The 23,380-nt window shown below is 39.6% G+C and overlaps 1 protein-coding gene and 1 long non-coding RNA gene across 3 annotated transcripts; one reads left to right on the top strand and one right to left on the bottom strand.

Annotated features, from left to right (window-relative positions):
• Positions 1 to 608: 608 nt before the first annotated feature.
• On the bottom strand, positions 609 to 8,457 carry LOC147757464 (uncharacterized). Its single transcript, XR_015320543.1, has 3 exons — positions 7,634 to 8,457; positions 3,685 to 3,857; positions 609 to 1,092 (listed from the first exon to the last, which is right to left on the bottom strand). It is a non-coding gene; the product is annotated as an uncharacterized LOC147757464 (long non-coding RNA).
• Positions 8,458 to 8,470: 13 nt separating this feature from the next.
• Positions 8,471 to 18,114, top strand: LOC111245091 (troponin T-like). 2 transcript variants are annotated; one of them, XM_022792915.2, is made up of 11 exons: positions 8,471 to 8,631; positions 10,489 to 10,623; positions 12,861 to 13,025; positions 13,375 to 13,480; positions 13,607 to 13,842; positions 13,958 to 14,028; positions 14,959 to 14,980; positions 15,192 to 15,338; positions 15,629 to 15,778; positions 15,937 to 15,978; positions 17,147 to 18,114. In XM_022792915.2, the coding sequence occupies exons 2-11, from the start codon at positions 10,489 to 10,491 to the stop codon at positions 17,177 to 17,179; spliced, it is 1,107 nt and encodes a 368-aa protein (XP_022648650.1). In that variant the 5' UTR covers positions 8,471 to 8,631; the 3' UTR covers positions 17,180 to 18,114. The 2 variants fall into 2 exon arrangements, with proteins under 2 accessions (XP_022648650.1, XP_022648651.1); XM_022792916.2 differs by lacking the exon at positions 15,937 to 15,978.
• The last annotated feature ends 5,266 nt before the right edge of the window (positions 18,115 to 23,380 follow it).

Here is a 23,380-nt window from a genome sequence, read left to right as displayed (position 1 = left end):
CGATGGTGCAGTGATTCCAAAATATAGACCTTTGACATGTCATCGAACACATTTTGGCAAATTGCTCAAAGTTTCCTTATTGACACCTCTAGCGATGAGTCCTGAACTAAAGCCTTCTGAGGAGCACTGAATTAGCTGCAAGTTAGAAATAATCGTACAGCCCATATGTTTCTTTCGATGATCCAGTCTAGAACAATGAGTTCTCACGCATTTTCATTACTTATTACGGATAGCTCGATATTTTACGTCTCGGTCTTTTCATTTACGAGCATTTCCCATAATCTAGATCTCTATTGAGTCTTTATTGAGTTGAAGGACGAACTACTGCGTGCCCGTGCGATAAAACCAAGTTGTCACTTCTCAAAAGCATGTGCTTTGGATCTGACATTTTAATGGAGCAGGTTGATGGAAAAAAACGACGTCAAGTTCCTCTCAAAGAAGCAAAGCAATTTCGCAGCGATATTGTTTTAGTCAAATCACCGCAAAAAATAAGGTTATCAAACTCTAATTAGGTTAATTACCACTACAAGCACCGGTCTGCATCTAATATGTCGACCTGCAAAAAAATTAACTTTTGATATAACATTCAGTACGAAATTGTCATTAAGTTAAATGGTGCTTTCATGCGTGAATAAAGCGACTCTACTGCTATGCTCTAATTGTACGCTCTGCAATAAGAGCCTTCAGATAAGCAATACAAGGCTTTATTATTTTATAATCATAGCATTGAGGTTCGTATGATATGTGCACTGGTTACTTTGGTTGTTTCCCGATACTCAAACTTGTTACGAGCGGTGGATGCGCTAGACTGTATACTAATTTTATTACCAGACAACAGTGCAGCAATGTAATGGCATGAAAGACATTCATAATCAAGCAATAAAGCATTTGCAGCTCATCAAAGAACACTAATTATAAAAATAAACTCATAGATAAATGGACATGCAGATGACAATGCTAAGGGAAAAGTCTCAAGTACTAACCGCTTGCCTCTGCTAGAGGAACGCCCTAAGTTGTTACCTTAGCAAGAACAGAAAGGACGCCGCTGGCACGGCGTGTGTTGCTCGCCATCCACCGACCGTTTTGTGAAACCTATTGATGAGAAATCTTGTTACCCGATGTTCTTCGTTTAGAAACGCTCTACGTTCAAGTATTACAGCAACAGTAACATTCTGTTCGTTTACGTAGCCGACATTCGATTTGCGGTGCAGCACAAGCAGCCACTAGAAAGTGCAGGCCATAGGTTCATATAAAACCTTTTTCCCCAAACCCGGTTCGCTACGGAGACTAACCATGGAACCCATAATTGTTCTATCAGTCAACGCAGAAGATGGGTACCCGGCTAGAAACAGATCTCGATTGGGAAGGTGTGGTTCACTCGGTCGTGTTCTTACTGGTGTAACGACTCGGCATTAAACTTTGACCTCGTTTCGTGATAGTTTACCAATCACAGTTGAATCTACAAGGCTGCTCTGATCTCTGGTGGCACCCTAGGCGTCTGGTTAGATGTGTGTATTTGATTCTCGCCAGGCCACAGCGACGACCGGGACGAGAAGTGGACCCGTGTATCGGACTCCTGACATAGCGAGTCTGTGTGCTCACGAAAGGATTATAATGCACGGATGCTACCGTAATGCATCCAGTATTTATAGACAAAAGTGTCGTAGTAACTGTCAATATTAATTGTTATTATTCATCATTTAGCAAGCAAATAGAAGTGAGTAGCAATCCTACTTAAGTAAAAATGGTAGAATTGGTATCCATTGAATATTAATATTATGAGAAGGTCAGGGCAATAGTATGCTCTTGACTGCCCACGAGCGTCAATTACGCACGGGTTGAAAACAAGCTAAACAATATATTATGAAATGGGTAAATTAAGCACACGATAATAAACGAGTTCGGCTCGTTAATAGACAACTTGAATTTCATCGATCTAGGAAAAAGCAAAAACGGAAGTCCAGTATTGAAGCACTACTAATTATGGCTTGTTAAAAACAGAACCTTGCAAGGCCCATAAAATTACAAGGATAAAAAACGTAAGGACAATTTCGAAAAGGACTTCCACAAAGTATTAAAGATGCTATAAAGAAATGGGCTACAAATACAATTTAAACGTTGCTAGAGAGCCACGAAGCGGTCGTAGAAGTACTACAGTATGTGAGAATATTTTCCCATGAAATTGTAGGAAAAGCATTGAGCTTTAAGCAGGGCTAAATTAACACATCAATATAGGTTTCGGGACTCAATTTGAATGAGACTGTTTTTACACTAGCCTTGCAAAGGTTAATTGTATAACCTGCTTATTTCTATATATTTAGAGGTATATATATGCTATATTTATTCTATTTGTAGACTAATGAGCTATGTAAGGTCGCCAGTTAATTGAACATTGTGTCATTATTATCAAATTGAACATAGGTTTTAATAATCTTCCCCGTTTTTGCTGCCATATTATATTAGTCCATAACAATAGCCCGCGCGATTCGAATATTAGCCAATACATAATTTATAAATTTGTCATTTTCTTCCGTATTCCTGTTGGTTTCCAGCATACAAGTGTCATTTGCCGTATCTCATTATATTTTGATAAACTATTCTGAAACTTAGTTCGATAAACATATAGGTATCTCTGGGTACATAGGTTTGTAGGCTTAAAGCACCGGCTTTTAATTTTGTCTACACAAATTTGATCTGGCTCGGCCTGACATCTACGTTTACTGCGACCAGGGAATGCAGGACGGTGTTACCCACAGCCTGCTGTTATTTCAGGGATTTGATGATGCATACTGGTAAAGCAAAGCCTCTAACAAGATGGCAACGAGAGCGTGACCCCAGGACCAAGGTCCTCCCCAACATGTCAATATGCCTAAAGTGATATACTGAATTCTTATGCTACATCAGCAGATGGTCTGTTGAGGCCTCGGTAGCTTCAAGGGTTCTCAGAGAGAAAAAACGGCTAAATCAACTGAGAAGGCCAGATTGTTGCAAGAAGATAACACCACGATTAGACCAGGTTTAGACGCGGCGGGCTAAAGCCCGTTTAGAGAGGTGAGGAACCCAGAGCTTGACCCCGGCCGTTAGATTTGGTAGGTATTCATTACGACTGCTGTCAGTTCGTGGCACTGTCAACTGAGAATTTAGGCACAACATAGGGTGAAACTCAAAGAGGAAAAATTGTTTTAATGTGTACGAGGTCCCACAGCGCTAGTTCTATGTGGTGTAAGTTAGCAATCTTAACCGACAATACCTAATCGAGAAAAAAGGAGTTACAGGCATAACAATGATGGTATTCTCTCGTATCAACCTCTTCTGTATGGGTTCTGTGAGGGATATGGTGGGCGCGTTTTTGAGACCGAGGGAGACTTCCAGTCAAAACAAATCGAACTAATCAATATGGGGATAAAAGGTTATGCATACGTCAAAAGAGAATCATACATAATATAGGATATGGTATCTGGGATAGAGTTTAATAATGTTCAATTATAAAACCTAAAGAAATTAATTAAAAAGTCTAATTTATTACTAATACCCTAATTGTTGGTGCTTCTAATTTCTAGCGATATGCGGCCAAGCTTATCGAATCGCTTATGCTGATCTTAAGATGAATTTAGAGCAATCTGTATAAGCTATCATATAGTTGATTTACTTTCTATGAAATATGGGTAAAAAAAGCTTACGTACCATGCAGACTAGAGGTCTCAGTTGTCAAGTGTAGTACGTTTTTAGTACATTACTCTTTGATCTTGGCTAAAGGGCCGGCGAGCAAAGTTATTGACCCTTTGCGATGCAAAAAGTGCCTTGCCGCAGGACTTCCGTAAGATGCCTGCGGCAGCACATCGACAGCAAGAACCGTCCTGAAAACACAATTGCAGATTTTGCTGATCGCTTATTGTTTCCACTAACGACCGTCGTTGTAAGACAGGAATATTGTTTCACGCGGTGCTTTCGTGTGGTTCATTTCTCGACAGAAACAACTCAACCTCGCTTATCCTGTATTTCAACGGGTCACTCACTAAACCCCGATGGTAGCGGTCGAACACCTAGTCTCTGGGCCCTCTCTGAGCCGATGTAAATAATCCTGTGACAGGTTCTCTACCTGCCAGAGTCAGTAGATTGTAACTATTCTTAAGATCTTACTCTACCCGGTGCTGCCTGCACGGTCACTATCGTTTCTGAACGTCACAGAGAGTATGCTTTGTCTAATGAATGAGCAGATAGCAACAGAAAGACAGAAGGTCTGAACAAAAATGCCAATACTTCATTCGAAAACTTCATTGCTGCAGGTAATGGGGCCAAATAATTAGGAGGTATGGTAAAACTGCCTTCTCGGTATTCACCACTTCTTAATGATAGCATGTTTATGGACACGACACTAGCATAACATCTTTGATGACAGTTGGTTTACGAGAAAGGAAGAGCAACCGTGCTTTATTGGCCAAAGTGGATATTTGTTTGGCAATTTTAATTTCTGACACTGAAAACATACGCTTCAAGAAGAATTTGTTTCTTCTGTAGAGTTAAGTAGATACATTTAGATAGGTCATTAGTATAATTATTATTAAGGGAAGTAATGCTATGCGAAATTGGCCGCCGTTTAACCAAAAGATACGAAGGGTATCGACACGTCTACGTATAGCAACAAATTAGAAAAAGGACACGCACATAACGTAATCTAAATTAAACCAAAATCATAATTACCATCTTTTAAAGTTGTCCCATTTAAGCTGCAGTAGATGTGATTTAACTTGCCTATAATAGCAGGTTTTTCCATAAACCGCACCGACTACGTCCTTTAATTCCCTTGAAATTGATTTAGTTATAATACGCAGCTAGCTACACTGTTGTCTCCAAGATAATAACAGATTGCAGTTATTGTAAGGAGTTTCTGCTGAGAAAACTATTTGTTAGCTCTGCAGAATAAATATAAAAGTTCTACATAGAAAAAGATAAATAATGTTTGTATCTTATTTGTACGACTTGTTTAGAATGGGAATTACTGATAGCAAATTGTGTAGGCATTCTCTAGTTGTTTACCATAGTGATTAACATTTATGTGTCGTTGTCAGTACATGAACAAAACGCTACGCTTCTTATTATCATCATTTTTCAATGTAGCGCAGTTAAACTCGCTCTTATTTAAAATGGTTTTTTTGTCCGATTTGACAGTATGGTATTATGACTATCTCATTTTCAGGGTTAGCTAAAAACGCTGCTGCAATCATTTACAACGAGACTCATGCCAATAGATAAAATGACTCAATTATAATCAATTGAAAATAGAACGATTCGCTGAGATTTTTAATTAACAACTTAGTTCAGTGTTTCATATTCGATCCCCCCAGCGTGAAGGCTACAGTTTCCATTTTATACGCGCCTATGCCTATGCTATGGTGCACTTGATAGCGCGAATCCGTCTTCAATAGAACTAAACACCGATAACTCTCCTTTCGTCGTATACAAAAACGATTATGTTACTTTGAGCGCCCTCAAATAGATTCTTAAACCGATCAGATAGCAGAGCAATCTCTCTCTTCATTTTCTGTTTATTCACAGTTCTTCATTAACAGCGGCAGCAGCATCAACGAACGTGAGCCCGGTATACATAGCTCATATTGCCTTAAAAGTACTTCGCTTTCAGCGAGAACACTTATTTAGCTAGGAATTTCTGATACGTGAAGCATTAATTAGTCATTTGCCAGCTTGGACTGCTTTCTTTCGAATGCCACCATATGAGCCAGTCTCGATAGATATCGCGCGTAGGCAGGTTCTACTTTTATCTGTTGGCAAGTCGATCTAAGGCGAGTTAGCTCCTTCTCTCTGGACGTTACCTGTTGAAGTTTTAGGTGGTCGAGCAATCTTGTCGCGAGCAATAGAGGCCAAGTTTGTATATGGAGTTCGCTAGGCAAGCCCCATTCTTCGCAGGCACCAACTACGAATGTGGCCTTTATAGCTAATTCTGAGCCTTGTTGTATTTAGTAGCTTATCGCCTGACAAATGTATAGGCAAATTAAGTAAACTAGCACTCCATCATTTATCAGATAGACTATAAAAGATAACCTAAATTAGAGAACGAAAATGATGTCGAACGCGTGATTTCTGTGCTGGCCGCGCATTTTTGAAAAAAAAAATTGTTCGCGTGATGTTCTTTGGCGTTTTGATGTAAACGTAATGGAGGGTCTAGCATTTAGAAGGAAAGAAGCGCAACTGAAATCGTCAGATGCTTTAAGTGAACTTCTTTTAAGCGAGAGGGCGTGCTCAGAGTTAAGAATGGTAATTACAATGTTTATGACAAAATATCGCACAAGAACTTTTATTTGGTACGTACTAAGGACGTCGTACATTACAAGATGAGGGAACAGAACACCCGATTTGATGTAATATCACACGTACGGTAACCTGGTGCAAAAATCCTTCTTCGAAGTTTCCCAAAGCGTTTTTGTTAGGGAATTTAGGTTACCCAAAGACTCTTATTTCCTCCGTTTCTGATATGTGCGGTTTTATTTCATTATATTAGTTATGGCTGCTTCATTGTAGTTGTTCTATTGTACCATACCAAAATAAAAAAAAATGTTTTTGCTTTGGCTCTTTTGTGGTATGTGAAAATCGTACAATGAGAATCGTCGACCTGCTTAAGTTTGTTCGTTTTACGTTTAAATCTACTGCTCCATTAAGCGTAGTTGTATGATCGAAAAATGGACACTGTTTGCTCGTATATTAGCCGTCGTCATTATATTGTAGGACTTTGGTACAACGAACTAAAATATAATGTTGATCATTTTAATGTTCTATTGGGCGAGCCATTTTATACAAGGTGACGCCTACTGAGAGCAGAACCACATGCATGGAAGGCGTTAGACTAATGTAAATGTAGACGTTCCTTGCTATGGTTACATCTGATCTTCTGCACCTTAAACATGCGGCTCTAATTCACAACTGTCCCAAGTTGACTTCTTACTATATTCATAGGACGTTTATCAGATAACTGTGCATTTTTTTTTCACATGTATGTATTTGTTTCGTATGCATGAATTTCAAAGTATGCATATTGAACATATATTGCTCTTATTGTCGATTTCGTCTAGCCGTGCACCCACTACTCGGTGCGAGTTTACATATCACATCTTTATAGGTCTTCATTGGGATGCGTTGAAAACGGGGAAGATGCCGGCAGACGCCTTCTTCCAGGCCATTTGGCCTTGTGTATGAAGTCTGCAAGATAAATTTTCACGCTTTCGTGTGCGCCGATTGACTAGTTGACGTCAGCTAGAGTTTGTTCCTATATGAGACAGAGATGAGCAGGATGGCTCTACCCTTCTATTACGAAAACGCTTCCACAGCAATGTCCAAATGGCAGCATCGCGTACGACCGTGAACGCCGCTGTCACCCGCTCACTCTTCGGATTTATACCATGTTCGGTTGTGACCCAACCGATTAACAGCTTGCGAATAGCTAAGGCTGGCTGGGGTAAACTCTGAGTGCGCGTTTTTAGACAGCGTTATGCAGACACAGACACGTACTTAACGGGCTCGTATCTTTCAACCAACGGCAGCGATGGCAATTGTCAATGAACGAATTGTCATTGCTCCGGCAACGGGACCCACTTCTAGTCAAACCACGCAACTGACTCACCGATTCCGTTTTACCTTCGTTGCTGAGCGCTTCTTCCGGCTGCGTCTTTAACTACGGTGATGTTCAGCCACTTAGCCGTGTAAGCGTTTGATCGGCTTGCAGGCTGCTAGCCTATGGATCTGTCTGCGGTTGAGTGGAGGACGGAGGTTGTATTCGCTATAATGTCTTGCAATGGGTCGTGGTAATTTGCGGCAGCAACAGTATTTCCTTCGATTTCCGAAGGTGCTCGAGTTGTCTGGGCACACCCACAACCACCAGGTTGTACCTTTTCAACGCTGGCGCTGCTAGAGGCTGTTGTGGTATCGTACCGCTAGCTTGCGCGTGATCATAACGAGCCCGTTGTGATGGTAGCTGCGGTTGCTGTGGCGATGATAGTGGCAGGCGCTACCGCCTCAATCGTTGCCGCTATAGGTGACATGCCCATAGCAGAAAGGCTGCTTTGCCTATCGGGTCTCGCTGTGTTTATCCCACATGGCTACCTCGCGTTCATTTGCTGCCCGCTCCTTTTCAAGCGGTTATGTCGGTTTCGTGGGCGCCGGACCAAGATCTCTTCGTCTGTACTCAGTATCATATCGCAACACAGATACAGATATTTTTATTGGAGGGAAAAGCTAGTAATCGGCATTTTCCGGAGGTAGGAGTGTAGGACACTGTCGGCCTGCTGGCTGGTAGGCTGGCCGGGGTACCCGATAGAATATCACAGTTAGTACTGCCCGTGTCAGCAGTATCAGCATCAATAGTAGCAACAGCGACTGCAGCAGCGGGAACGAAGAGCCCGGCGGCAGGGAACTGACGAAACCGGCCACTGGCTAAACCATTAAAGGCCACCCTCACCGCCTGCTCTCCTCTCAAATCACTGGAAGCTGGTCGCCTTTCTGACCTGCTGAGACTCCGTTGTGTTGGCTACTACATTGCCTCAAACGCACAGTTGCCATTGTCGGGGTACGAAGTTCAGCCAGACAGCCAGAAAGCCTCTAAGGCCGCTGCTTGACGCCAAGGTAGGTTTTTCCTGAATATGACATCCTAGTTTACTACTGTAAGTTACCTATGGTAACTAACTCAGTCCCATCTGTGTGTAACTGTCGGATTCTGAGTGCAGAACTTGGTTTCCTTTTACGAAGCATTGTTTAGCCACCGTCCTGTTTCGTATGGAGCGATCTATGAAGGACGCCGTTTTCCGAGAGGTGTTCGAACGTCTGTTCTTTCGTCTTCCAGTGTCGCCAGTGTTAGTCTTCCATCTGCAGTGAAAGGATTAGCCAAAATCTGTAACTGAAGTGATTCTGATAAAGACTAAGCCGCTAAGCTAACCAGTGCTAGATGGTAACGCGCAATTGTTCTGCATCAGAATCAAAAGGAACGAGCCATATATTACAACTCTTTTAAGCAGTTTAATATCCGTGGCATTTCAAACTATCCGTGCACATAGCGCACATTTAACACCTGTTATTTCAAAATCTGTACGTAGCTCTTAACAACAAAAGCTTTAAATGCTGTAGTTTAGAGCTTACTAGAAGAGTTGTTCGTAGATCTGCCCCGTAACAACGTATCCAGATAAACAAGTTTTGCTTTCGAGGTTTAGCAAGCTAATCCGGTTAAGTATTATCTTCCATTTGTATATGAGGGGAAATTACCTTCGTCTTTAGCTGAAAAACAAATTATTGAGATTCTCTTATATTACCCAACGCCAACCCAGAAGCTTAAAGAAAAAATTCTATGGGTCAAGGTTGATCAGCTTTACAATTTTTAACGAAATTTAAGCAATGTATAACAATAATAATTTTAAAGAAGATGATTTTAGATTAACGGTCCTTTTTCTTTTGAACTTCCACTTTTTAGTAATCCTCCTATATTAGAAGTCCCCTATTGAGTATACATTTAGGCCATATTTAGGCCTGAAGAAGACCCCGCCCAATAGGCAGTACGCGTGGGTGGTTAACCCTTCGAGATTCTCCGTTTTAGGAAATAGAAGCTTGTGATCTCACCAGGTCCTATGACGAGGCAGCCATATTGGCTATCAACGTTCAAAGGAGGACGAGAGTCTTTCTTCAAACTTCCTGTCCCTTCTTACCTCTGAACATCTGACCTGTAAAAAGCATCTTACCAGTTTTTACCAAACTGGACATAATTTTGCCGAATATGTTGACGATAGTGTAATTTTGCCTAAAGAAAATGGTACCAATCATATATTCTAGCACTATCCTATACGTAAGGAGTCAACGAGAAAGGTTTTACTGGATCCCATTGAATCTACAAGTTTAACTGATTCGAGGATACTACCTGAACACGTGGAGGTACCTGGATACCTTCGAACGTTACCATTATATCCAAGGCTCAAGTCTAGTCGTTTAGGTATGGTGTTGAAATACAGATTTTTTAAATAAATCTATAGTTTTTCCACCATTTATGGCCAGTGGATAGCTGATGTATGACGAGTATTTCGATAACAATTATAAAAAGCTTTAAAGATAATCCAGACAAGCAGTACTGAGAAATATTAGAAAATAATTTAAAAACATTGGAGGTGATAATACGGCCTTTAACAACCCTCGAAAAAGCCTCCTTCCCCTCCTCAAATGGGCTCTTCTCACTTTCAATAAAGTCATATCTGTATTTGACGATAGAGAACTGAAAAATTGATTTTTGACAACATTTCGCATAATTTTACGCAATACATCATCCTTCTAGATCTCTTAATCGCCGTTCTTTACTCTATTTTGCTCGCGGCATGGCCGCCTGAGCCGTCGTGCCAACAATAGCTTACAGCACACAAAAGCTTTCAGTTTCACATTCGTTTTTGTAAATTGTTAAGCTTGTACGCACTCTGATTGATTTGAGTTGGCATTTTGATTTTGTAGATGACGGACGCTCAGGTCGAAGTCGAGGAGAAGCTGCGCCGCAAAAAGGAAGAGGAAGAAGAAATGTGGCGTGAGTATGCCGAACAGAGAAAGCTTCAAAGGGCAAAGGAAGAAGAAGAACTCAGGAAGTTAAAGGCGAGTGATCAGTTAATCTCATGAGAGGCCAAACAATAGATAGAAAAACATTAGAAAGCAGCGTGGTCCGAATGGCTAGTACGCATCTTTTTTAATGTGTTGCCACCGTAACCATGCACAAATAAGCATGTGGCCATCCCTGGTTCTCTTCAGCCTTGACAAAAATTATTACTACTCTAGGTTATTACAAACGGTACGTATAGAGGCCTGCTTTATGATTACCACACCGCATCATAGGTCTGTTGAGAGAACCCCACATAAGTCTAGCAAGACCTATTTCGACTAGACGCTTAATGGGGAAGGTCCTTAGTGCTACATCTAAGAATGTGAATCCGGAGATGCAACGGAAATAGCCGAAGGCAATGGGATGTGAGGAAAGGGATTAAGCATTGTGCTAAGGACGTTTATATTAAAAATTATCCCAAAAATAATTTTAATGGTTGATGGGAACTTCATGAATGAAATGAATACATATAGAAGGATACGTTTGAGTGGTTTGAATATCACCGTTTCGAAAAATCGGTTCTTGAAACCCACCTAGCTTATATGAACAAAATGGGCGCAAATCACTTGAATTATATGAATAACCCACCTTATATTTTTAATCAATACAAGATGAAACGACCGCACAATCACCGTTGAATCCTTACATTTTAATCCAAATCATATGTTAATATTTTATAGCATTCTATTCTTCATAAGACGATCAAAATAATTGGTATTGTGTATTTATACATTTAAAATATTAGCCAAATATGTCACTATGGGATTAAGGTTGTGCTTTTCTGACCCATTATTCTGGTCCTGCCTTCATCAGGTTAAGCACATTACAGATTTCTGTAACGTACGTTTGTTTATGCATGCATGACTTTTTAAGGACCGGTACATTCTATATTTAATAATTGATATCGACGACATTTAGGATTTATTAATATATCCAGAAACCGCAATCACAAAAAGAGGTAAACTAACCTTGCTAATTTAGCTGGTTTATAGGAATTAAATAAACAAAAATAGCTTGTTGATGAACAATCACTGCGCTTACACCCATAAATAGCAAAAAGCCTTGTTAAATGAATGTCCGCTGCCCTAAGGTACCGTCGAAGCGACCCAAAAGTGATCCTACCGTTACAACGAACAGCATATACGTGAGATGCTCAACTAGGCGACTGTGCGACACGATTGCAGCAGACTCCGAGTGGGTCTCCGATGTGTGCCCCTTTGGGAATTTGTTATTCGAATGATAGCCGAAGTGTAAAAGCCTTAGAAAATAGTCTGCCTCTTCTAATCGCTCTGATCAGAGATGCCAATCAGTTCTATTGATTACCCTTGCGTCTCTGGCCTTAGCTAATCGGTTTCGTATTTTACAATCGCCAGATTGCGTCTGACCAAAGCATCATGTGTACAAACCTACGATAATCTGTTGGTCCGTAGATTAACTGGCAGTGGCTCTCGCTATGCTAAAATGCTCCACGCAAACTCACCCAACAAAAGCATGATTTCTAGTGGGACTAATGGCGCCTGTTACACCCATATCTAAAATAATCTGGAATCGTATATCGAAAACATGTAGAACGCCCGCTGTGCAGGTTGCTACCGTTTTTTGTTCAGAGCTGCGGTATAGCAGTTCCCACATAAGTAGATCAATGTCACGCTTACGATAAACGCAATAGAACTTGCTTATTGTGAACTCGAACGATGTAGGGTCAGAAGAAAGGGTCAGTACTGCTGCTATTGATCGAAATAAAACGTATAGTGTACGCTCTGAATGTGCCCAAATTAGTAACGATATCAACGATTGCTAGATTTAAACTCTATGATTAGATGTGATTTATTCAATAATTTTTAAGTAAAGGCGAATTCTTATATCGGTTTCTAGGTCCTGTATCACCTAAACGACAATTAGCAGAACTTTATCATTATAGATACTGAAAACGCTCTAATCTATGGGGGCAAGGCAAGAATAGTCGATCCAATAGCACGCTTATCTGTTTGTTCCAAAATAATTGATTCTCTGCAAACACAAAATTTACACGTCGTACAATGCATACAGCAAGCATAGAATTTGCAACGGTCGCCATATAGTCCTTTTTCTTTAAACAGGTGATCTTTCTTGAGGACAGATTTTCTTTCCGTATAAATTATGCATAGGGTTTTAGAGCCTTTTTGAAACACGCTGTGGTACTGTGTAATGATTACCAACATTAGAATAATTTTAAAAAAAATCGATTTAATAGGAGCGCCAAGCAAAGCGACGTGAGGCGCGCGCACAACAGGAGAAGCATATGGCTGAACAGAAACGCGTGCAAGATGAGAAACGGCAAAAAGAGCTCGAAGAGAAAAAGGCGCGTGAGGCCGAGGCCAAACGCAAACGTTTGGAGGAGGCTGAGAAGAAACGCCAGGTATGCGCAGAAAAACCTATTTAATGAAGATCAACTAAAACATTATCGAGAACAAGCCGAAATATTTTCCTTGCATATGCGTATGCCTTAAAAGATTTTTTAACCTTAATTTGGAGAGTGCTTGGAAGTTTTGAGTAGGTATACGTTGGAATGGATGTGTGGCAGAGTCATCTATCGGAACGTAATCAAACCTGCGGTCATCAATGCATACATAAAGTCGTTGAGCGTGCCTTGAATAATCATTGAGGCATGATTTATTCGGTTTTGTTTATTTATTATTATTAATTATTATATTTGAACTGCGGCTAATGATGCTCACAGTGTTATTGCATATTTTTGTTGAGTATAGGCCATGCAGGCTGCCAAGGAGAAAAAGGAAAACGAGCCAGTAAAACCTAACTTCACAATCATCAAGCGCGAGGATATGGATAATTTCGCCGCCCTTGGCGGATCTGGTACGTGTGCTATCAAATAACTTATTATCGTTTTATTCCGTAAAGTAATAAGAAGGAAAGTTAGTGGTTCTTGATTGTCTATGCTTTAGTATCTATTTAGCTATCTCATTTTGTTCTTTGTCAAAGGGGTGTTCGGGAAGTTTGCCAATGTCATGGCCGCTCGCGGAGAAATGGGCAAAACGCGTGAGCAGCTCGAAGAAGACAAAAAAGCAATTTTGGCAATGCGAGTTAAGCCTCTCGACTTTGAAGGAGCCACGGTCGATGACCTCAAGAAGCGTGCCAACGAACTCTGGGAGCGTGTAAAATCACTAGAGGCCGAGAAGTACGATTTAGAGGAGCGTCGTAAGATTCAGGAGTACGATGTGAGTAAATCATGTAAAGATGTTCTAGTGCATGAATACTTGACGATATATTATGATACGTACGAAGATACGTAAACACACGAATCTAAGCGACCGATTTAACTATTCATTACAGCTGAAGGAGTTAGCTGAGCGTCAACGACAAATCGGTAGAAGCCGGGCTCTCAAGAAGGGTCTCGATCCAGAGTAAGTTTATCCAAAAAACATGTCAATCATAAAAAAAATAACGGGACGTCGAGATCTTGTTAGAACCGTTGCATTTGAGTTTTGCCTGGTAATTCTTATTTAACAAGTATTTGGTATTTAACAAGTAACTGGTGTTTGTACCTGGAGTACCCAAACGTATTTTATACATCACAATTTACTATTACGTTTGCACTTACCTTGTTATATAAAGTGAACTTGCAAAATTTATTAAGGATACCTAACGATGTCGTTGATAGGCAAGTGAAAGATATCTCCGTCTCATCATGGTTTCAATAGTTTTTAATATTGCTCTGTGGCTTGGCCGAGCACTGTAAATCGATGGAGAAATACTATTTTTTTGGAAAATATATTTTTATTTTTGAAAAATTAGAGGGTGCCCTGAAAACTTAAGTTGTGTCGCCGCCTAAGCATAGTTGTTCAATTATCTGTACCAAAGTGTTAGAAATGTATGTGTGTGTGAGTCAACAATTAGGGAAAATCGCATTTACGAATTATAACTGTTAATTATTGCAAAGGTAATGGTAACGCGCCAGTAGCCTCAGGAAGCTGCTATTGTCAAAAAAAACCTGTGGCAACCAGCTCTCAAACTACTCTTGTGCTATAAGAAGCAATAATACAGCAGTCATTCATAAACAAAACGAACTAATGCCGCTGGTTCTGTTATTTTACAATTTGCTACCCGACGAGCTGCTTTGATCGATCAAGTGGTACTAATAAGTCATGATTATTCGTGCAGATATGGCACAGAGCGATTGCTTTTCGGTTTTGGCCTTTTACCTAAGTAACAGAAAATTTGGTAAATCGAAAGCTTCAGCTCTTTAAATAAAATAATAACTGTATGATTAATACTTTTGTCACTGATATTATGAAAGTTTGCCAACAAACTTCCTTTTTTTTTATGTCTTTCAGAGCCTTGCAGGGACCGCACCCGGTAAGTTAAAAGGCGATCCATATGTTGGGCAGGTCTTAGACAATATTGATGCGTTTTCTAGTCGATAGCAAACAGAAGCCTAAGCTCATGGCATTGAAAAAACTGTAAAAGTTATTATAGTCATTTGGTCGTAGGAAAATACGAACATAAGCTAACGAAAATGTATATTTCGTGACCTCTACTTCTTTTCGTTCATGCGACCTTCGTACAGCCTAAGATCCAGGTGGCGTCCAAATATGAAAGGCGCACCGATCGTCGATCCTTTACCGATAAGAAAGAACTCTTTTCTGGAGGTTTCGAAGCCCAGCAGGATGCTGAAATCGAGAAACAATGGGAAAACAAACTGTTGACCTTCAAGGTACATAAACGCACTCTCCATTATCTACCTATCATAATCGGAAAACTACTGAAAAGCCTATCGATGACCGTTGTTAAATGTTCACCAGATGTACAGTAACCATGTATAATTTTTAAATTTGCCTCTAAGTCAATACTGAACGATGATTAATTGTTACCTCGTGGTTCGTGTGCAAGGGTGAGCATAAAACATTTCTGCCTGCCTAAATATTACCAGGTTTAAACATGTTCAGCCTTGTCATCTTGTATTTCTCATAAATTGAACCTCATTGTTATCTGACGTCAATGCAGGAAACATCTGGTGGAAAGCTACCGCTGTGGGACCCCGAAAATCCCAAAAACAAGGAAGTTCTTCGTAGACGAGGTCTTGATGATGAAGATGACGACGATGACGAACCAGTATACCAACCGCCGCCGCGTCAGTCCAGCCCGCCACAGCCTGTAAGCATTTTCGCGTCTTTTGTTTGACTGTTCAGTTGTCAACCGAATAATTGATACCCACTTCGTTTACCTCTAATTAATACTATAGATGTTTGCCCCTATCACATTATTGCAACTGCATTTGTTGTTCTGACCGTTTGCCGCCCGAATCGTTTCAGACTCGTCAGGCTTCGCCCCCGCAACAAGAGGAAGAAGAAGAGGTCAGATATAGTCCTCTTCGTTCTTTTTTGTATACACCGGTCGTTAGAAGGCGTTTATCGGGTCTACGACGAAGTGGTGCCATTCTTTTGTCAAGCTGTTTGTAATATGCAACTAACTTGATATCCACAAATTTGGGAGAAACAGAATCAAATGTGGAAAGAGATAGGGCTGTGTCCAAAAGGGCCAAAATCATATATATTCTGCAAGCATACATTTTCTTCTTTGCTAAAAAATTTCCCGTTAAAAAATTACTTGTCTACTAAATTACACATTTAGCATTGTATTATGTTAGGTTACTAGGGATACGATGGCAAATAAAAATAAATTTTGTTCCACTGAATTTTAGTAGGAACAAAATTCATTCTTGTTTGCGTTCCTTTTCACGGCCTTCCTTTAACTCTTGATCAATTTATTCATTCGCCGCAATTTTGCAAATCCGATATTGTTAAATCATGAAGCCGGCTTTTAAAACCCTTTCCATTATCAAATGTATTGTTATGAATTTTGTTGAAGACGGGGCTATATAGAACTCCTTGCCAGCTATTTTCTTTTTGCCAAGCATTTCCGAATACCATCCATAAGATACGTTTTTTTCGAATGGAAATCTCTGTACCTGAGCGTACCTTCCGACACTACGCATTCTTTTTTGGTTTCATAACGAGGCGACGCGTCTGTTTGCTGCTCGGTGCCAGTCGAGATGCCGAGAGACCGAATTAAATTGTTCTCTTCGCTCAGTTTATAGGGACAGATAAGGTCCTAGCTTTTAAATGATTTCCTTTGAATAAAAATAGCTAAAAATTATCACAAAACAACAGTTTGTATTCGAGTTTATATCTTGAGCTGCTTACCCACCGTCTTCCTTCAAAAGTGCGACCAGCCTGTTTGCACCGGTAAGGATAACTAATCGATGCGCGGTGCGTTCACGCTTTCATCGTTGAATTTACCAAACTGCTTTTAAGTCTTCCCTCGGGTATGAAGTTTACGTCGCAAACGGAACAAATATCTCAGCAGCTTTCTTCATTTCGCAAAGATAAAATTTATTGCTAAGCTCGAAAATACATACTAGGATCCGCAATTTTGCTTTCCTGACAGCCTAATACTTTCACAATGCGGACCGGAGTTTCATTGAGCTTACTTTTTTGTCTGCATTACTTTTGGATCTTTCAGGAGGAGGAAGAGGAAGAGGAAGAGGAAGAGTAAATGCCCAGAAACGTAGAAACCCGCTGCCATCGTAGGAAACTGCCGCCCTCAATCGAGACCACTCTAAGCAGACGTTTGGGCCATTTCGAACTGCAGCTCTCGCTTGACTCCGGAGAATAAAAAGAAACCCCCTGGTTCATTCAGTCCTAAGCGGTTTTCACCTCATTGGATAACCAAAAAAGAAACAGGAAAGTTGGCCCCCTACTGCAGCTAATGAACTCGAAAATTGTAAAGCACATTATTCTTATTTTTGTTCTTAAGTCTCATTCGTTGAGATTAGGCTTCGATGGAACTTAGAGGATAGGATGACAAAAAAGTCAGCGTCCCATAACACTGACTGGCTGGCGGATCTGCTTATTGACAGTAACCATGTGTAGTAGCGTAACCGTAATTCTATGATGTGACCGTAAAAGAAGTAGATCGTTACCTAAATCCTGTCAATTAACTACTCTTGTTATGGTCGCAGCACCTATCATACAGTCTATGATCAATCTTACTGCTTATGAACGAGATTAGCGTCATTTTTGGTAATGATAATAGTAATCTAAGTAAGCAAATAGAGAAACACAAATTCCGCTCACGTGCTTAACACGTATAAGTCTTGGTCGACCAATGACGGTATTTGCCGACAAACTGCTAGATATCAACCGGTTGAGCCTGTGCTGTGTTTAGCAATCGCCGTTGTGTAGATGGTGTCTTGTAACACTGGCGGAGGATTTTCTATTCTGACATACATTTCTCGTGCAGCCATGTATTTGTTTCTCGGTAGGCAGAAGAAGAGAGAGAGATTGCCGTATGGAAGAAGTGCTGGACGCGAGGAATCGTGCTTAACTTCCTGAACGTGCTCTTATATAAATGCATATCACTGTTGTTATCTGTTAGACTGAAACAAAAAAAAATAAATGGAAACTGTTGCATAAGGATGAGAGTGAAAATGGATGACGTGTCTTCATTTAAACCACATTGGGTACAGCATGGCTCTTTGAAGATTTGAGGCACTATTTTGATTTGAAGCCACAAGTGGTGCCTCAAGTCTCCGAAGACGATTCTGAGGAAGGACCTCCTTGTTCAAACAAAAGAGCCAAGGAAATCCTTCGAAGCTATCTTATATGCAAATGACTTAATGATATACGGATCGAACAGGCGAACAGGTCTTCAGCAAGCTCAACGTCGGCTCCACGCGGCAGTCACAGACATGGAACTAACTATAAACCTGACCTAGGCGATGAAGTGTAAAAAGGAAGGTAGGAAAGCAGCTACTGACACTTTGCACCTCGGCAGGTCGTCTCTTTTCTATGCTAGCCAATTTCCTTACTTGGAATTGCTCTTCTCCGCGAGCGGCAAAAGTTTCACTGCACACGTTAGCGAAAAATGCAGGGAGGTAGCGATAGCCATATGGACGATCAAATCACCTCATCGCTTATCCTTCGCACCTACCCTCAGCTTGTTCAACCTTAAAGTAGCTCCGAGCGCAACGTGTAGGATATGTGTTATTTGGAAAGACTGTATAGTGGAAAACGTCAAACAATTGAATCGCGTCAAAGCTTTCTTCCTCAAGAAAGCATTGGAACTACACAAAATCGTCTTGCGTATCTCCTAACCGACTCGCCAATGCTGTCCGAAGAATTACGTCATCGTTTTGAGCAATGGAAGCCTTTAAGATGAACCTTAAGAACAGGAAGCAAAGATTCGTCAAGATTGATGAGGACTTCATTGTTTCGAGTGCAATAAAAAACAACAGGTGAAAGAGGACGAACCGATTAAATAGACATAATGTCACTTGCTTTGCCGTGTGTTAGTTCCACCCTAGAACAGCAAAAAACCTAGATCTATTGTCAGGCTCGTGCCTGTGCCCCAGATGCATGTATATATACAAAATACTAGGTGCTCCGGATGTGGAGGGAATTGTTCTAGATATCATACTGTTTGTTAACCCTATTACCATTTCTAGGACATCTAGCGAATCTATCAAAAAATTTTAATATTTTCAAACTTTTATATAATATTTGACATGAACTGTGTTGAGTAGTTCTAAATATCTTTTCTGACATTGAGATATTGTGTTGTTGACCTATATTTAGGAAGTTTTTATGAAGCTTTTCACTACTGCCAGCAAAGGTAAATAGGTAAAATTTGATGTTCTAGGATTGTACAGTAGCTTCCGAAGTTGGTCTGTGTATATTGACTGGGATTGGCCGCAGTGCAGATCGATGGCTGGCCATAATTTTGTGGCCTGCTAAATAACTTTGGTATTTTCATTCACGTTTTCTTAAGCTTTGGGAGAACTTCCTAAGCAACCTTCTTGTGCCTCTGCTTAAGCAACCTTCTGGTCATTAGGTTGCTCACCCTCCGAATAACATTGTAGAACAAGTCTTCCAAGAAAGGTTACCGAAGGTTTGGATCACTTTTCTGACCGAAATATTGTAGTTCGAAATTATGATACTAAAGACAGTTCTTCTATCTTCGGTCAAGTTCAAGGAATTTAGTTACATGCTTTAAGTGAGATTCATTTGACAGAAATGCCAAACCATCCGTGTCCGTGTCCCTATAGAGTAGGTGCTAAAAGTAGTATTGATGGACATGTAATAGTGAACATTATGTGTAAGCCAGATTCAGATTTTAATTGTAAGCGACCGCTTGCTTTCTTCAGGGGTTTACCTTCAGTGTTTTCATAGCAACAACGTGCACTATTACGAAATTTCTTACTGAGCTTTAAATATTTGAACAGGATTTCATGTCCAATTCTATTGATATTGTTATTAATTATGCCATCGCACTATTATTATACTATACAACAAGCTACTATCTAACACACCAAGTTGTCCCTTTGACGACTGGAAGAGTTAGCCAAGCCAGTGAGTTACTTTGAAGATTTTTTGAAGACTATATACTATATACTTTGAAGACTATATGAAAAACTTCTCGAACATCAGATCATCTTTTTTAGATGTCGGCGAAAATTTGCTGTAAATTGTTTGTGTGATATTCGCTCTGTGTTTTACATATGGAATATTTGCTGCTAATATTGCATAGCAGTGACTAATTAAACGTAATCATATCTAAAGCTCAATAGTTTCCGGCCTGTTTTAGGAAAAAAAAAGTAGCGCCAGTAAGACAGGCAGGCAGGCAGGCCATACACCCGATATATCATAGAGCTATGTATCCATCTGACCCTATGATGAAGAATGAACCTTAATGGGGCGACTGAAGATTGGAGTGATTCTAAGATGATTTGTAATCGATAATAGGATGACCATTTTTTAAGACAAAACTTAGTTTAAGCTATTCTTGTCTTAGCTAGCACCTTGAACACGTGAGCCCACACAAAAAGGCCACGTGTTTATTGAAGGAAACAAGGTTACAGTTGGGACAAAATAGGGTTCATTGTTACTTATATTTGCAGAATAATACGAAGACATGTGTCTTTATTACTTAGCAATAAAGACGTTATAACGATGATTACTAACAGTGGCAAAAATGACCTTGGGCCGTAACTCGTCTAGGGATTCCTTGATACTATTAACTTACTGACCCGTTTTTATTTTATTCAATCCAACTTTTATATTACCACGTGCCGATTTCACTTGAAATTTCCAATCATTATAAATCAGAGAATGGTGAGGTTATATGGGCCACACTGGACTTAATATGATTGCCGCGCACAATTGTTACTACGATAGAAGATAATACCAACGTGATTGCTATCATCTCTTCTATCTCGTTTGATTCAATGATTTTCAAAAGCGTGTCAATTAAAGATATGTTGTTAAACTATATTACTGCACAAGGTGAGACCATATAGGCCACTGATGGTTTTATGCGAAAAATCAGTCATATAGCAAAATTAAAGGCAAACTACTCGCTTTCGAGAGAGGACTAAAGAATAACTAGAGAAGACAATAACTCGTAGGCATTTATGGGCAGCGATGGTTTAGCGAAGTCAAAAATTATTATTTGTCTGCTATTGATGTTCGTGAACTTAAGCTGCGCAGTATAAAGCGGATACTTGAGTGACACAATTATCCGTAATTTCAAGGATTATGCTGTGTTCGAAAGGTGTGAGAATACTTTTAAAAGCCAATTCGATTTACTCCAGCCAGTATAAGTATCGCGGCTGTAGAAATAATTCATAGTTAATCGTAATCAATGATGGCAATGTAAAGGCTATGTTATGTAGGCACATTTCTTTAGATAACAACATGCGAACAACAAGATATGATATATTACTATTGTTTAATTCGAATTAAAAATGTGTATTCTGTCATTCAATTGACTTTAAGGCGGGTTGGTTAATTTAATTTATCTCCTAAACGAGCGATCGACGGCATCTTGTTCCGCCTATACCTGAATTACAATGGCTCATTCACATTAGCCCTAGTAACTCCCCAGGGACAGCCTGTGATATAACTTAATGCAGTGACTTTGATAAAACGCACTTGTTTGTCCATCGTTTAGAGAAATGTAGGTCCGGAATAGGTGACACTGCGATGGAGAAGTAAGCGGATTGTTTTCATTGCTTGTACATCAATAAAATACAAAAAATAATCGGCTGTATTGGGTGAGCACATGTTTTCACATTCAGTCAATGAAAAATCTATAATACCGAAAAGTTGTAGATTCCAAAGTTGTCTAGTCCTACTGAAAACGGAAGAAGTTATAATGACCCTATCATAGCCGCTGTGTGAATCGTATGGTAGTCACGTAAAAGAGCGACAAAGTTTATTGCAAAGCATTTGTTAATGAACACCCCACTTGACATAAATAACATATTCCCATCCCGTCAACGTGTTTTCATGCTAAACTTAAAGATACGCGGTGGTCTTGTTTCCAAAACGGACGGCAGAACCCAACCGTTCAAAGCAACACCTAATAGTCTAGGTACCATAGGCAAAAGACGAAAAAAATAATTTATGTATATATATCATATATAATCGTTCAAATGTTACCTCCTCCGAGTTTGGAATCTGCTTAAATGTATGTAGAGTTGAATGGAAGGTCTGCATGCCCGTGCACATATAAGAAAAAACGATGATATGAGTGAATGAAGCGAATATACGAAAAATATTCCTATACGATCTGTTCTGCTTTGGACACAATGAAGAACTGAGAAAGTAGGATATCTTCATTTAGTAAAAAAAGATAAATTTGTAACACATTTATGCAAATAGGTTAAAAAGCATTGTATCTTGATTAATCTTGCCAGTAATGACAACATTTATTTTATATCATTATACGTTATTATTGTGTACATTACGTTATTATTGTGGAATGTTTAACATATTCTTGTAATGGTTTCCTGCTTAACGTTTTTACGTTTGCATAACTGTTCATTAATATAACTATTATTTGCAAAAGGTAGCCAACTCGACCTTAACTGTAAATCGACTTTTCAAAACTTCTACGCCTTTTTTTGCAATCATCAAAATTTGCGACTTATTCGCAATGCCTCACCCATTTAAAATAAATTTTATACGAAATTTTCATTTAATGGCGTCAACAGCAGTAAAAATTCAATATGTGCTTGAAGTGACTTGTAGGTGTGCAGAAACCACACTACAAATACACAAATAACAAAAAATAAACAAAAACCCACACAATCGGAAATGCTCAGCTGAAAACTACTGACAATCTGACGCACTAGATAGGTATTCCCACAGGCTATTACCACAAAGAAACACCTAACAATAATACCCCAGTTATATTCCCAATGTAATATGAGGTCATTCAGTTTTGATCTGAGATAATGGTTTGTAACGGTTTATACTCAGATTACGATTTACGTGGTCGAGTGATGTTACGACATTTTTATATTGCCAGGTGCCTGAACAAAGTTCCTAGACCATTATTAAGCTTTAGTCGTCTTTTATGTAACATTATCTAACAATATTACGCAGGGTTCAAGATAATGATGTTGATCTGAATAGCTCCTATTAGTATACAGATATTGCGTTGCCAGAATGATGCACTTCCGGTCAACTAATATTTTAAGGATTCGTCTGCACATCTAAAGTGACTGTTATCAAGATATCATAGACTTTGGAAAAACTGAATCTGCCTTGTTTGGCTAGTTACATTCCTACAGATGAATTAGATTAGATAGCTGTTTCAAACAAATTTGGCAGACTAAGATAATCAAGTTAAACATTAAAATTCGGTAATATAATCAAATTGTGCTGCTCAAGATTATCTACTCAATAAACA

Source organism: Varroa destructor, unplaced genomic scaffold (genome assembly GCF_002443255.2).
Source record: "Varroa destructor unplaced genomic scaffold, Vdes_3.0 BEIS01000002.1, whole genome shotgun sequence".
Taxonomy (NCBI): domain Eukaryota; kingdom Metazoa; phylum Arthropoda; class Arachnida; order Mesostigmata; family Varroidae; genus Varroa; species Varroa destructor.
This window is presented reverse-complemented; position numbering and strand designations above follow the sequence as displayed.